The sequence below is a fragment of the Rhinolophus sinicus genome, linkage group LG04 (genome assembly GCF_036562045.2).
Source record: "Rhinolophus sinicus isolate RSC01 linkage group LG04, ASM3656204v1, whole genome shotgun sequence".
Taxonomy (NCBI): Eukaryota; Metazoa; Chordata; class Mammalia; order Chiroptera; family Rhinolophidae; genus Rhinolophus; species Rhinolophus sinicus.
The window spans coordinates 129,185,422-129,200,321 of record NC_133754.1 but is presented as its reverse complement, the minus strand read 5'-3'; the positions used below and the strand labels follow the sequence as shown (position 1 = coordinate 129,200,321).

Below are 14,900 nucleotides of genomic sequence, written 5' to 3'. Positions count from 1 at the left end.
ACCAGGACAGTGCCTGACACAGAGAGTGCTTTTTAAAATAGGGCATCATCAGTATTATTTTTTGAATTATTATTGTTATTAATATTATTATTACTACTACTATGATTTATACTTACCCCCAAAATACCATGTTATTCTACCCAAAACTAAGGTAAAAAAAAAATCTCAAATGTCAACCTTCTTATTGCAAAGAAAAAGGAACATGGGGGGCAATGGGCCATCACAGAGAAACCATATAAAGGAAAACAGAAGGGAGAATATAATTGAAAGAGTCAGATTTCTTTGGGGCCCATTTAATTTCCCATTGACCTACTTCTGTGGACTTTAGGACTACTGGGGCCAATTTACATAAATGGCCCAAAGATGGAAAATATGAAGACACTGTACACAAAAATCAAGGGGATAAATAAATTCTGATGGGTTCTTACAGGTCAGTTTCCGGAGAAAAACAAGATGGGCTTCCGCTGCCTAGAGTGACCAATGTATTGCCATTCTGTCACACAGGGTCTCAGGGTGGACCCCATGCCCTTTTGGAGCAAGTCCCATAGTTCTCTCCTGGAAGCAGTACCCTAGCCTCATATCAAGCAAAGGTTCCCAAATTCTCCAATGTCTACAACAAGTTGATGATAATCTCCTTCTACCAAAATAAATAAAACTTCACACTAAAACACATTCAAAAGTGGTCTGAAGACTAGGAACGACTCTGACAGTGCATCCAGAATTGCTCTTGCCACAGCTGCTGCTACTACTTCATGTGACCTCTTTAAGAGAGTAAGTTTGACAATGACAATACAGGCACACATTCTCCTTGGATGGCAGAAGCTTTATTCTGCCATCGCCACATCTGAAGGACATTATTTTCTCCTCTGCAGGATATCTGGGTGCTCTTCTCTTATAAACAATTCTGACTAGAGTGTAACACTTATAAAACAGAGCCAATTATGGACCCTCTGCCCTAATCTCAGTGGGAACATGAAATAGTTGAGAACAAAGGAGTCATTTCCTCCTATCCCTCTAATCAGATGCTATAGGTCGCTATTCCTGGATTCTTGAATATTCTCAACTGTCTACAAACCAAACATTTTCTCTACTGTGAAACAACATCAGTGTTTTTTAAGGGATCAAAATTACTTTTACTTTGAAAAAATTGTAATAGCTTACAGAAAAACACAAACTCTTATATGTGGATGGTAAAATATAAACTGACCTAACTCTGTGAAGAAACAATAGGAAGTACCTACAAATATTATCAATTTGCAAATCCTCATTCCGTTATTCCACTTTTATGAATGTACAAGAATTTTAGGCCAACATTATTTGTAACAGTGAAAAAATAAAAACAATGCAACTGTCCTTCAATAGAGAAAAAGCAAGTAATTTATGGAACCCCCCTCTATGGAATACTACTACATAGCTATTCAATAGAATGAAGTACAAGTTACATGTATTGACATGGGAAAACATTAACATGAAAAATCTTGTTGTAGAACAGTATGTATCAGGTAATTCTGTGCTTGCAAAGACTGAACAATACATGAACAACTACAAAAACCCTATGTGTACCTTATGTATATGTTTATACATGTACACAGAATAATCTGCAAGGCTTCAAAACCAACTATTAAAAATGGTTACTTCTGGAGGGTATGATGGGGAAGAGAAAAAATACATTCCATTTACTTTGTGTGATACATTTAAGTACTGAATTTTATGAGCATGGTCACATTTTAATTTTTCAAAGAAAGGAAAAAAATTAATCTTGTAAATACTTCTTACCTTCAGTCATCTGTTCCAACGATCCTCTAGAAAGAAAACTTGAGACGGATTCTACAACTGTGCACTTTTTCCTATATCTGCAAAGAATAAGAAAAAAAATAACAATAAATTAGGCCGAGCTCCTTTTCATTTGACATTCAATTGACATTCATTCACGGTCACACCAAAGAGTCACCGAGGCAGAACTCTCCACCCTAAAGTCTACAGGGTAAAGACCATCCTTTCCCACACTGCACTCACATCTCCAAGCACTGGACCGGCATTCAACTGGCTTACTGAACATGTGAGCGGACAAACCCTCACAAACAGGCGCTAACCCTACCAAGCACCTTCCCTGATCTCTGTGGTTGAAATCTGTATTTCTGTGGTAAGCGTCGCCACGGGTAAAGAATGGACTTCGACTGCAATATTTGGCAACTCTCTCTTCATTTGTAGGGTTTGCAACATAATTATAGGAGGATATTATTTCACCAACGTTAAAATTCACCAATGCTAGGTCAAAGCTTTTGCTAGGGTCTTCCTATACACCCAGAGCAAAGATTAAAATAAAACGGATAATCCACCTCATTTCACCAACAAGAGTGATCAACTACGTCATTTTTTTAAACAAATAAAACATTCCTTTCTGAAGTTGCAGCATCTCCCACATAAAAAAAAAAAAGAAGAAATGTGCCTTGCGTGGCCTGGCCTCGTATGTAGTACATACACTCAGCCACCACAGGGAAGACCCTTGAGAGAAATTTTTGCTGCTAATCTCACTGAAATCTCCCTCCGCCCTTCTCTGTTAGCTCAAGTTACCAAAAAGAAAAGTAGAAAGTACAGATGCCTGTGTGTTTAGCCAAACAAGAATCATACTGTAATTCCTAACAGGAATTTTGTGTGTGTGTGTGTCTCTATTATATAAAACTACATGAAGCCAAGAAAAGCTTTGAAGCTCAAGTCCTTTTCTACAGCGGAGGCCAACTTCAAACAGAGCTCTCAGGTGATCAAACTGATGATCAAACACACAGACATAAAGGTTTGTAATCATGTCACAAGCATTTAATTACTCGGTTCATACTTTTGGCAGGTTTGTAAGGCGTCCTTCATGGCAGAAATGCCATTTTGGATGTCCTGTTGCTCGAAGGTCATGATGGCCTGCAACACCACGATGGTACTGTAGCCCAAGGCATGGTACATGCTGTCCTTAGCCCTGGGGCAACACAGAAAAGAAGTACAGTTCAATTCAACTGAAAAGCATCCGTGTCTTGCCTGATAGTAATCCTGAGAAAGCCTAATAAATGCATGTCTTGACTTTCACAGGGATAATCTTTACTCCTTTCCCATAATCACTGAAATAACATGCATCGTGAAAGACAGGCCCTAAAAAATTCAAGCGGCAAGGACTTCCCAGTGTAAGCCCACACAGGCAGCACAGATTGTTTGTTCCAAGGTGAAGCAGAAACGAGACAAGATGCTTTTCTCTGTTTCAGCACAAGGGGGCAGCGTGCGGATTCATTTCCTAGGAAATGTTTCAAAGCAAAGCAATTTTTCCCAGTCCTTAGTTCTGAAGTAAGTGCTAAAGTAAAAACCACTGGGAATATATTTTGTAACGGACAAATTCTGATATGTTTTTTGAAAGGTAGTCTCCTTTAAAATAGACCCCCCTCTTCTCCCAGCCAAAGACCGAGATAAAGGAAGACTTTTGCAATATAACTTAGCCACAAATGGCCTTGACAAAAGTACATTTTAGACTCCATATCTAATCTGAAACCATTATCTGATATTCCTGATTAAAGTTCTTGATAATTCAAACAATCAAATCATCAGTGAGAATTCCTTAGATTCTTAAGGTCAATTAGTCCTAATGTATGGCAGACATCTGAGTCTCAAGCTGTGAAAAACTCACCATCATTTTTCTCAGAACTTCTTAAATTATGTGAATTACTTGTAAGATTTAAAATAGCGATGCACAGTTTTGTTTTTAATTCAAATATAATACACAACATCTTGCTGCTGCCTAAAACAAATGAAAGCCACTTTATTCTTTTCCCCCATGGAAATAATCTAAACATTCTTTAACACTTTGCAGTTTGTCCTGGACAGTGAGGGCACTGGTTGTTTAAAAGAACTGCAAGGAATCAGAGCAGCCTAAAGTTAATCAGTACTTGCAGTGTTAAACCTCATATTTAAACCAAAATTTCCTCCAAGAGGAAAAAAGTATCCAAGTAGGAAAAACATACATTTCAGTGTGAAACAAGCATCATGATCAGAGAATATAAAACTCCACTAAATACAAAACAAAATCATTTATTTTCATTCCATTATTGTCAGCTGGGTGTCACTGCTAGAGAAAAAAAAGGACTTATTTGAATAAAAAACGTAGAAGACAGAACACAGACTGAAAAAGGAGACAAAGGAAGAAAGGTAAACAGAGGTAAATGCATGTCTTGACTTTCTTCCCTCTGTTTACCTTTCTTCCTTCGTCTCACTGCAGAGATAGAGATGGAGAGATGGAGAAGTCACTGGAAAAAAAGGCAGGAGACAAGCAAGGTAGAGGTTGGGAGACACGTGAAGGAGATGACACTACAATTTCCTTCGGCTGCGAGCTTCACCGTCTATTTTACCATCTGTTCCTAACCTCTGCAATGCTAACTGATCAAGTTCTTCTAAATCTTAACAGAATTAACACAGCAGCTTCTCAGCAGGTAAATTAGTTTCCAAGATTCAAAGTCAAGGACCAGAGTCATATCACAGTATTGACTGCTCAAGGGAATGAGATTCCCACTTTCGTGCCCAGCTCACCTTCTAGGAAATTATTATATGATTATTATATGATGAGGTCTAATGCACGGCTGAGGGTTGAAAGCACAATGTAAGAATAAATTCCTGTCAAGCTACAGTCACACTGCGGGCTGGGGACTGTGATCAAAAGGAGGCGTCATAAGAAGGCTGAGCACAGGTTTTGCTGCTACATTTTATGCATTAACAGGTACTATCCGTTGAAATTAAGTTGTTCAACTTGCTAATCACATAAATAGGGAATCCCAACAAGCATATTTGTATTTTCTTCCATTCTTTAGCTTTGCAGATTACCTTACCCTAGTTCTTCCCATCCCCATTTCAAAGGAAACGGTTCTTAATTACATGTAAGGAAAGAGGAACATCCATAAAAATATTTCACTGAAGAAAATAAAAAATGAAGCTCCACAAAACTACAATAAATGACATTATTTGAACAAGTATAGAAATTAAAATATGAGAAAGAATCAGAAATTTTCTACTGATTCAATTTGAAAAGGCAGATTTCTTCACTGGATATTAAAACTAACCAACAGTAAGGGGTCTCAACCAAATATTCAGGTGAAAATACAGATAAATGAACTGAGAAGCATGACATCAAAGGCTGAATCATCAAAAACATCTTAAAACATACATTTTTTTACCTAAAAGAAATGAAGTTAATTACCATGGTTGAAGCAATTCTAAGGCATCTGTAAATTTGTTACTTAGAAATAAGTTCAATGCTACCGCACATTCTTCCAGGCCACTCTTGAGATCCATCTTGGTTGATGCTGACCTGAAAATCAAGAAAAAACAGAGAATTTTTACAGCTTTTACTATCAGCAAGTTATCACAGTGTGTGTGTGTGTGTGTGTTGTGTGTACACACATACTTTGGAGATAGGAAGACAGCCTGGAATTCTAACTCTGCCACTTGCTAGCAGTGTCTTAAACCTCCAGGAGCTGACTTTCGTATCTATGAAATGGGGAACACCACCTCCTACTTCACGGAGCTACTGTGAGGATGGAATAAATGACAAATAATGCTCATAGCAGCCACTGAATAAATGAGTCATCCCCCATTTCACTCCAAAGACCACAAGTATCAGGAACTACTTTTATTCATGGGGGGAGCAGAGGCTATTTTGTTTTAGTTTGATTAGATGGAGGGAAAAAAATGTGCTTTAGTGGAAAACTGCAGTCTAGAGGAAACCCTTCCAGGTTATTTGCTTTTGATTAGATGGAAACTATCTTACAACTCTGTGAATTGTAAATAACTGATAGCAATGCGAAATAATTGTTGTCAATAGACATGTCAATTCTGTCCAGGCCAACAGAGGTTCACCGGACTTCCCTCCAGTGTGGAAGGAGCTAGAGTCTGAATTTGCATATTCATTTCAATATTCGTTGACTCCATATAAATTTGTGCTGTTTTCATTTCTCCTTTGAATCTGTTATAACAACTGTCTAGTTCCCTCATTGATTAATGAGTTAAGTAAAGTCTTTAACATGTGTTCATTTCTACATCTCTCTGAGAGTCACAATTTTACCTTCTTTAGAAAATTACCTGTTATTTATATTTGATAGAAATTTTGCTCTTTAAAACTAGAGCTATCTGTGAAATGTTTTGTATAACAATTTCCAATAGGAAAATATTTCAGGAAGTAAACGAGCAGTACAATTATTTATTTAAAAGCACTTAAAAGTTTAATTTCCATGCCTCCAATGTCTCTAAATTCATTCTTTCAGGCAAACAAAATCTCACCAGTCACTTGTCTACAAGAAATTGGTTCTGAAAGTTCTACAGGGAAAGACCCTCTACCTATCTTCTCATGGCTGGTTCCTTCCAGTTATTCAGATCTCAGCTCAAGAAGCACCAACTCAGAGCTGCCTCACTGATTGCACCCCCTTCTGTCTCACTGTTTTGTTTGCTCCATACCACCTATTACCATCCAAAGCATCCTGTGCAGTATTTGTAGACACGTTTGTCTTTGTCTATCTTCCCTCCTTAGGACATAAATGCAAGGAGATTGTTTTAGTCACTGCTGTGCCACCAGTGCCTTTGGTGGGATCTAGAACATAGTATATACTCAATAAATATTGTTGAGCAGGTGGGTAGGTGGGTGGGTAGAGCTGATCTGGGTAGAAGCAGAGCATTCCTCATGCCTAGAGCTTGACGGCACCTCTCCTCCAGAGAGGTGCAGAAATGAGACAAGTTCTTGGTGGACGGGTAGCTGAAGAGCTAAGGATTTATGATAGCTACTTCTGTGTCAACTTGACTGTGCTAAGGGATGTCCAGACAGCTGGTAACACATTATTTCTAGGTGTGTCTGTGAGGGTAAAGAGATGAGCCTTTGAAGTGGTAAAAAGAGTAAAGCAGACGGCCCTCCCCAATGTGGGTGGGCATCATGAAACCCATGGAGGGCCAGGATGGAACAAAAAGCAGAGGAAGGATGAGTTCATGTGGTCTCTCTGTCTGAGCGAGGACATCCATCTTCTGCTCTCTTTTGCTCCTGGTTTTCGAGCCTTCAGACTCAGACTGAATTGTACCACTCGCTTTCCTGATTCTGTAGCTTGCAGGTTGTGGGACTTCTCAGCCTCCATAATTACATGAGACAATGTCCATGATAAATCTCATCATCTATATATCCCGTTGGTCCTGTTCCTCTGGAGAACCCTGACTAATACAAAACTGCTCTGCCCTTAAGTTTCCAGTAAATGAAGAGGTCAAATAAAAATGCTAGGAGTTTACAAACATCCCTCGGAAAGATTTTTCACTAGAAAGTTCCTTGATACCTCACATCAGTCCATCATCAAATCCAGTCAGTGTTACTTCCTAAACATCTCTGGGATTTATCCTGTTTCACCTCTACTACCCCGCCCACCTTAGCCAACATGTGCCTCCTGGTGTCTACAGACACATTTTATCCCATTTCCTAACCCTCCCCCCTAACCCCAATCAAATCTCTACGTAGATCTCATTCAACTAATATTTATGGAGCTCTACCTACACACCAGGCCCACTTCTAGGGGCTGGGAATACAACAATAAATAAGACACACCGGATCTCGGGCCCTCAAGGAGCTTTCTTTCTCCTGGGTAGGGAGTGCAGACTTAAACAAGAAGACCAGACCAAAATCACCTCAGACTGGGAAAAATAGTCTGGGAGACAATCTGTTTTGGGAAGGTGAGTGGGGTGGGGCCCAACATTAATGAGGGTGGTCATGGAAACTTATCCAAAAGGGTGACCTCTGAGTGCCGTAATAGGGAGCCAGCCATGGGAATATCTAGGTTGAGGAAAGAGGGGGAGATTCGCAGCTGGGAAGGTGATGAGCAAAGCAGCGAGTGGGAGAAAATGACAGAAAGCCGGCAGAAACCAGAAACAGAAGATAGGCAGAGAGGATAGGTTTTATTCTAAGAACACAAGGAAATTTTAGCTCAGAAATCTCTACTCCCTTTCCAATCACCCTTTCCCTTCGGCTATTACATTTTCCAGTTTTAGCTCTCATCTGTTCTCTTAATCTTCACTCCCACCAGCTTTCCCAAGTCACAGCTCATCTTCTACTATGAGGAAATGGGTTGTGAACATATACTGGTCCCCCTGTCAAACAAACAACCACTTCTGCATCTCAGCCGGTCACACTGTCACATAGGAGGATGCACTTAAATGCCCCAGCTTACAGGGGTAAACAAAAGTGGGAGCTCAGTACCTCCAAACACAGTCAACTCAACCCTTCTAGGCAGTTTACTAATATGTTTACATGAAATTAAGACCACTCCTCCTCCAGAATACTAGTACTACCACGTGTTCTACATAGAATGACCAAGAGAGCAAGTGAAATCTCGACTAGAACTTCTCAAACATCTCTTTCTACTGCCATCACATTGAGACTCTTATCCCCTTAAGTCTGAATTCTGAAAACAGTCTCCAAGAATGCCTTCTTGACTGCTACGGCTTTGATTCAGGGGTTCTCACACTTCAGCGTGCATTAGACTGACCTGGAGGGCTTGCTAAAACATACTGCTGGGCCCCACCACCAGAGTTCCTGACTCGTAGGCCTGGGATGGGGCCCAACAAGTTCCCAAATAACACCAATTCTGCCTTAATTCATCCTGGATACCGTTCTCACACTACTCTCCCTAAAAAGATTTTCAATCACACTGCTTCCTTAGGTTAAGAACCTAGAATGATCACCCACATCAACCACATGCTGTTCAAACTCTTCTGCTCAGCCCCACCACATCTGTCTAACCAGATCAGAGTGATGAGCATGGCCATTGGAAAACAGTCAAGTATCTTGCAAGAGGCTCATCAATATGGCAGCCTCCTCGAGCGTGACATGATGTAATGAAAATTGCTGGACTGGAAATCAGAAGTCAGCACTTCTGTTCTCAAGTCACGTGACCTTCAAAAAATCATTTAACCTCCCTGAGTCCCTGTCTCATCTTTGAAATGCCCTCCCCTTTGACAATGTGTGCAGGACAAATGAAGGCATAAAGGTTATATTCCCTGTAAGACAGTCAACATGTCAGAATTTTACTATTTATGACAATTGGAGGATATGTGTATGGTGAGGGGAGAGGAGGGCTATTATGGATTGAGGGATGGAAAATAGTAACTGTGTGTTCTTTGCTAAGTGCATCCAGAGAAGTTTCTACTTTATTCAAGAGCCCAGGATCCCTTTTGCCCCAAGAGCCGCAATCGAAGATTTCCCAAATGTACTGATTCCACTGAAACTGTGGTCCTACATAACCAAATCTCAACTCCCAATGCCATTTCAATTATTTACCTGGAGATCTGGTTTTTACCCTCTGAGAACTCACAGCATACACTGACTTGCGTTGGGTAGAGATCACTGATGACATTTTTCTTCTCTTCCCAAATTATTTAAACTTCGTTCGTACTATTTTTATGATGAAAACTACTTTATAATAATATTACAACATAAAAGTAATGTTTTAAAGAAAACAAAGAGAAAAGTCTTGTCTCTACCACTTTCCAGCTCTGTAAACTTGAACAATCACATTACCTAAGCTTCAGTTTCCTTAACTGTAAGATGGGGATAGTCACGCCTGCTCATATTACCTTACAAGGTAGGTCTAAAAACCAGGTAAAAAGTATAAGCAGTACATATGTTGAGGCATTAGTATAATTCTCCAAGAGTGCCCAGCCTCACCTGATAAGAACCACATACACACTCATAGTTTCTGACCTGGCTAAGTTTCTCTGCATTTTGCTTAAAATCTGATGACCTACTATTACTACCATATCTGATTCATGTGACCTATTGATTAAAAGGTAAAAAGGGGATTTTGACGAATTGTGTTAAAATGAACAGAAGTCTACAAAACCAATATATGATAATACTGCACTTCTGAATTTCACTAAATTACTTCTTACATTCTCCAGTGGCTTCCTTTACTTGATAAAATCAATTATTTAAAATAAGTGCACACCCAATGAATAGCTACCGTGTTTCCCCAAAAATAAGACGTAGCTGGACCATCAGCTCTAAAGCATCTTTTTGAGCAAAATTTTAATTTTAATATAAGACTGGGTATAATATGATATAATATAATATAATATTAATATAATATAATATAATAATCAGACCGGGTTGTATATTAATTTTTGCTCCAAAAGACACATTAGGGCTTATTTTCAGGGGATGTCTTATTTTTTCATGTACAACAACCTACATTTATTCATGTACAACAATCTACATTTATTCATTTATTCATGTACAAAAATCTACATTTATTCAAATACAGTCAAGTCATCTTCTTCTGGGACGTCATAACTCTCCAAACCCGGAATTCTGGCTTGAATTTCTTGTGACTTCACCTCCTGTAGAACCATTGGCCCCAATCTCTCATGTCCAGCAATAGAGCTCTCCCTAAATGAGCACTTCTTGTCCATGTAGCCTGCTCGCAGTGCATTGGCAACACAGCTGTCAGTGATTTTATCCCATGAATTCTTCACCCAAGTCACGACGTCTTGCAGGCTAGGCTTCACAAAGTTTCCACACTGATTTCTCTCCATTCTGTTTTCAATGTAGTCATTGATTTCCATGCGCAAATGGCCCTTGAATGGCTTGTTTATTGCAATATCAAGAATCTGGAGCTAGGCAGTCATTCCTGCGGGAATCATTATTTGATCTACTCCTCTTTCTGCAAGGCAGTTCTTCATGTCTTTAGCGCGGTGAGTGCTGCCGTGTATCCCAGACTAGCAGACCTCTTTGGCCACTTCACAAAACAAGTAGCAGCATTAAATCAACCCACTTCCTTATAACTGCTTGTGTGCACCAGCCTTTTTCAGTTTCAAGAACATAAATGCCTGAAACACGTTCAACCTTATCTTTCTTGCTCTTAGTGATGATTAGAAGTGGGGCTTTCTTTCCATCCAGACAAATTGCCAAAATACAGGTAACAACATGTGCACTTTTGTAACCAGTGGAGGGAATGTAGATTCACGAGGCACTCCTTTGATCAATTTTTGTTTGAGATCCTTGGCCCATAAACACTGCAGTTTCATCCATAGCAATCATGTTGGAGAGTTGGTATTTAGAAAAGTCGATGCCATCAACAAAGGATTTGAATGCAAGTGCACATTTAATAACTTCAGTATCTTCCAGCTGGAACAGTGTTGTCTATCTTAGAGACAGTTCATATTGCTGAAGAAAGCCATCCAGCCAGTGTTGTGATGCTTTGAATTCTTCTGGGGATATTTCTAACTGTGGTGCCATTGCAAGGGCAAATGCTTGACTATCAGCCCTGCGCACAACCAAAGCTTTTGCTCTCCTGTCAGCAATCCATTCACAGATGATGACTTCCAGCTCAGGAAATAATGGTTGCTGACCTGATCCACACTTGCACTTCTTAGCATTCCCTTGTCCACCTTTTGACTGAGGTTATCGTACTCTGCTCGCCATTTTCGGACCATTCAGAGATCCAACTTCTTCTCTTTGCAGAAAGACGTAAGATTCTTGCCCCGGGAGTACTCCACGATTCCTTTCTTGTACTCGACGGAATAGCTCTTTCTTTCTGCATTCTTCTTGTCTGGTGTCAAAATATTATTCCCTATAAATCTACCATTAAATCAAGTGTTAATTGAAAACTTACGAGACAGGAGTGACAACAAAAATGACAGTTAAGAATGATGGTCCACACAAAAGCGACGAAAAATTTCAGGTACCAAAACTCAGAAAGTGTTTCTTTATTTCACACGAGTGCATTAAGTACGTCCATTACAACACATGACGTATTAAATTATGAAGATTCATATTAGACACAACCACATCCGTTCGTTATCAAGTGCACACGTTATTCATGCATTGTGTCTTTACTCCGATTGGTCATTCAGCAATAAGTCTCAAGTTCATCTGTTTACATAGGCATTTACCTCTCATCCAAAAGCGCCCGCGTGGGTATTTACAAATACTTAATTATAATTTATATTATCATTTATTTTAAGTATTAATGTCAAAAATATTATTTATTTATATTTAATTACTTATTAATATTTTTATTTTATAATTCAGTATGTCCATCGAGTGTTGCAACAAATGTACTAAATGCATCCGTCTGGCTGACGATCTTAACTGGGGCTTATTTTTGGAGTAGGGCTTATATTACGAGCATCCTGAAAAATGTTAAGGCTTATTTTCCGGTTAGGTCTTATTTTCGGGAAAATACGGTACTTGTCTGAAGCTTTGTTCCACTTTATAGATGTCCTTTTAGGCTGCTTCACAATACATTTATAAGGGCTTAGTTTTATAAATGTATTAAGAGGCACAGTAGTAATTTTTGCTTAATTTTTTAAGAGAAAAAGGCTATCATATCTGTAAATACTTATATACTTGACTATATCTCTCAATAATTTCTAATGTCGTCCCTCTTTTCTTCCTTTATGTATCTTTTCGGGGGGTGCAGGATTGTTGGGGTTTTTTTGTTTCTTTTGTTTTTTGTTTTTCAATTACATTTGACATTCAATATTATATTAGTTCCAGGTATACAGCATAGTGGTTTGACATTTATATAACTTACAAAGTGATCACTCCAATAAGTCTAGTACCCAACTCACACCATACTTAGTTATTACAGTATTTTTTACTATATTCCCTATGTTGTACTTTACATCCATGTGACTATTTTTATAACTAGAAATTTGTACTTCTGAATCCCTTCACCTTTTTCACCCATCTCCCAGCCCCCCTCCCACCTGACAACCATCAGTTTGTTCTCTGTATTTTTGAACTGTGTGTTTAGATTCCACATATAAGCAAAACCACATTGCATCTGTCTGACATACTCCACTTGGAACAATTCTCTCCAGGTCCATCCATGCCATCACAGATGGCAAGGACCCATTCCCTTCCATGGCCAAGCAATATTCCATTGTACATATGTACCACCTACTCTTTATCTATTCTTCTAACAACCAACACCCAGGCTGCCTCCACATCTTGGCCATTTGTAAACAATGCTGCAATGAATACATGGGTGCACACATCCCCTCAAAGTAGTGTTTTGGGTTTCTTCAGATAAATACCCCTGAAGTAGGATTACTGGGTCCTTCTTTGTCTCTTGTTATAGCCTTTGTTTTAAAGTCTATTTTGTCTGGTATAAGTACTGTTACACCAGCTTTTTTTTTTCATTTCCATTTTCATAAAATATCTTTTTCCCATCCCTTTACTTTCAGTCTGTGTGTGTCTTTCGATCTGAAGTGAGTCTCTCATAGGCAGCATATATAAGGGTCTAGTTTTCTTATCTATTCAGCTATGCTTTCTTTTTATGAGAGCATGTAATCCATTTGTACTGAAAGTAAATGTTGATGGATAGGTAGTTATTGCCATTTTATTATTCATATTATTGACTTTTTTTTTTCATCTTAAAGGAGTCCCTCTAAGATTCCTTGTAATATTGGTTTGGTGATAATGAATTCCTTTAGTTTTTTTCTTATATGGGAAGCTCTTTATCTGTCCTTCTATTCTAAATGATAGCTTGATGGGTAGAGTAATCTTGATTGAAGGTCCTCGTTTTTCATCAGTTTGAATAATTCCTGACAATCCCTTCTGGCCTGCAAAGTTTCTCTTGGAAATCAGCTGACAGTCTTATGGGAGCCCCCTTATAGGTAACCAACTGCTTTTCTTTTGCTGCTTTTAAGATTCTCTTTGTCTTTAACTTTTGGCGTTAGAATTATGATATGTCTTAATATTGGCCTCTTTGGGTTCATCTTGTTTGGGACTCTGCAATTCTTTGACTTCTATATCTATTTTCTTCACCACGTTAGGGAAGTTTTCAGTTATTATTTTTTTCAAATAGTTTTTCAATCCCTTGCTCTCTCTCTTCTCCTTCTGGTACTCTTATGACATGAATGTTGTTATGCTTCATGTTGTCCAGTGCCCCTTTAAACACTCCTATTTTTTTTTTTTCCTGTTCTGATTGGGTGTTTTCTGCTACCTTGTCTTCCAAATCACTGATTTGATCCTCTGCTCCACTTAATCTGCTGTTGATTCCATCTAATATATTCTTCATTTCAGTTACTGCATTCTTCATTTCTGAGTGATTCTTTTTGATGGCTTCTGTCTCTGTATAAGTTCTCACTGAATTCATCTACTCTTCTCCTAAGTTCATTGAGCATCCTTATAACCAGTGTTTTGAAGTGCGTATCTGATAGCTTGCTTGCCTCCACTTCATTTAGTTCCTTTTCTGGAGTTTTGTCCTGTTCCTGCATTTGGGACATGTTTGTCTCCTCATTCTGGCTGCCTCTCTGTGTTTGTTTCTATGTATTACGTACATCTGTTATATCTCCCAGTCTTGCCTATGGCCTTGTGTAGTAGGTGTCTTGTGGAGTCCAGTGGCATGGTCTCCCTAGTCACCTGAGCCAGGTGCTCCAAGGAGTGTCACTTGTGTGTGCCCTCTAGTTGTAGTTGAGCCTTCACTGTTGTTGGCACATCAGTAGGAGGGACTAACCCTCAGGCTGAGTGGCTATGAGGATTGCTTGTGACTATAGCAGATGAGCTGTTGTCCGGGGGCTGACCCCACAGTGGGATTCACTGTAGCGGAGTCTGGTGCCTGCTGAGTCTGCCATTTGGGTGTGTCATTTGTGGAGCTAATTGGCTGATGCTCCAGTGTAGTCTGAAGCCAGCAACCAGGTATGTTGGTCCTCGGGCCTCTGTGAAGGAGCTCTGGTGCAAGCCAAGGTCAGCTGCTGCCTATGTTTGGCCTGGGGGCCACCTGGTAGGGGCTACAAAGTGATCTGCAGTCGGTAGCTGTCTGTGCTGGGCTTGGAGGTGCCTGTAGAGGGTATGCTGTAAACTGAAGCTGACTGCCACTAGTGCTGGGCTAGGAGCAGCCTAG

The 14,900-nt window shown here is 39.4% G+C and overlaps 1 protein-coding gene across 4 annotated transcripts in view; it reads right to left on the bottom strand.

The window, feature by feature from the left end:
* The window catches only part of TTC39B (tetratricopeptide repeat domain 39B), a 120,373-nt gene that overhangs the window by 44,715 nt on the left and 60,758 nt on the right, over positions 1-14,900 (bottom strand). For all 4 annotated transcript variants that reach the window (XM_019739166.2, XM_019739170.2, XM_019739168.2 and 1 more), the window contains 3 exons: positions 5,225-5,335; positions 2,837-2,968; positions 1,777-1,853 (listed from right to left, as the gene is read on the bottom strand). In XM_019739166.2, coding sequence (XP_019594725.2) covers positions 1,777-1,853; positions 2,837-2,968; positions 5,225-5,335 — 320 coding nt within the window. The remainder of the gene's footprint in view (positions 1-1,776; positions 1,854-2,836; positions 2,969-5,224; positions 5,336-14,900) is intronic.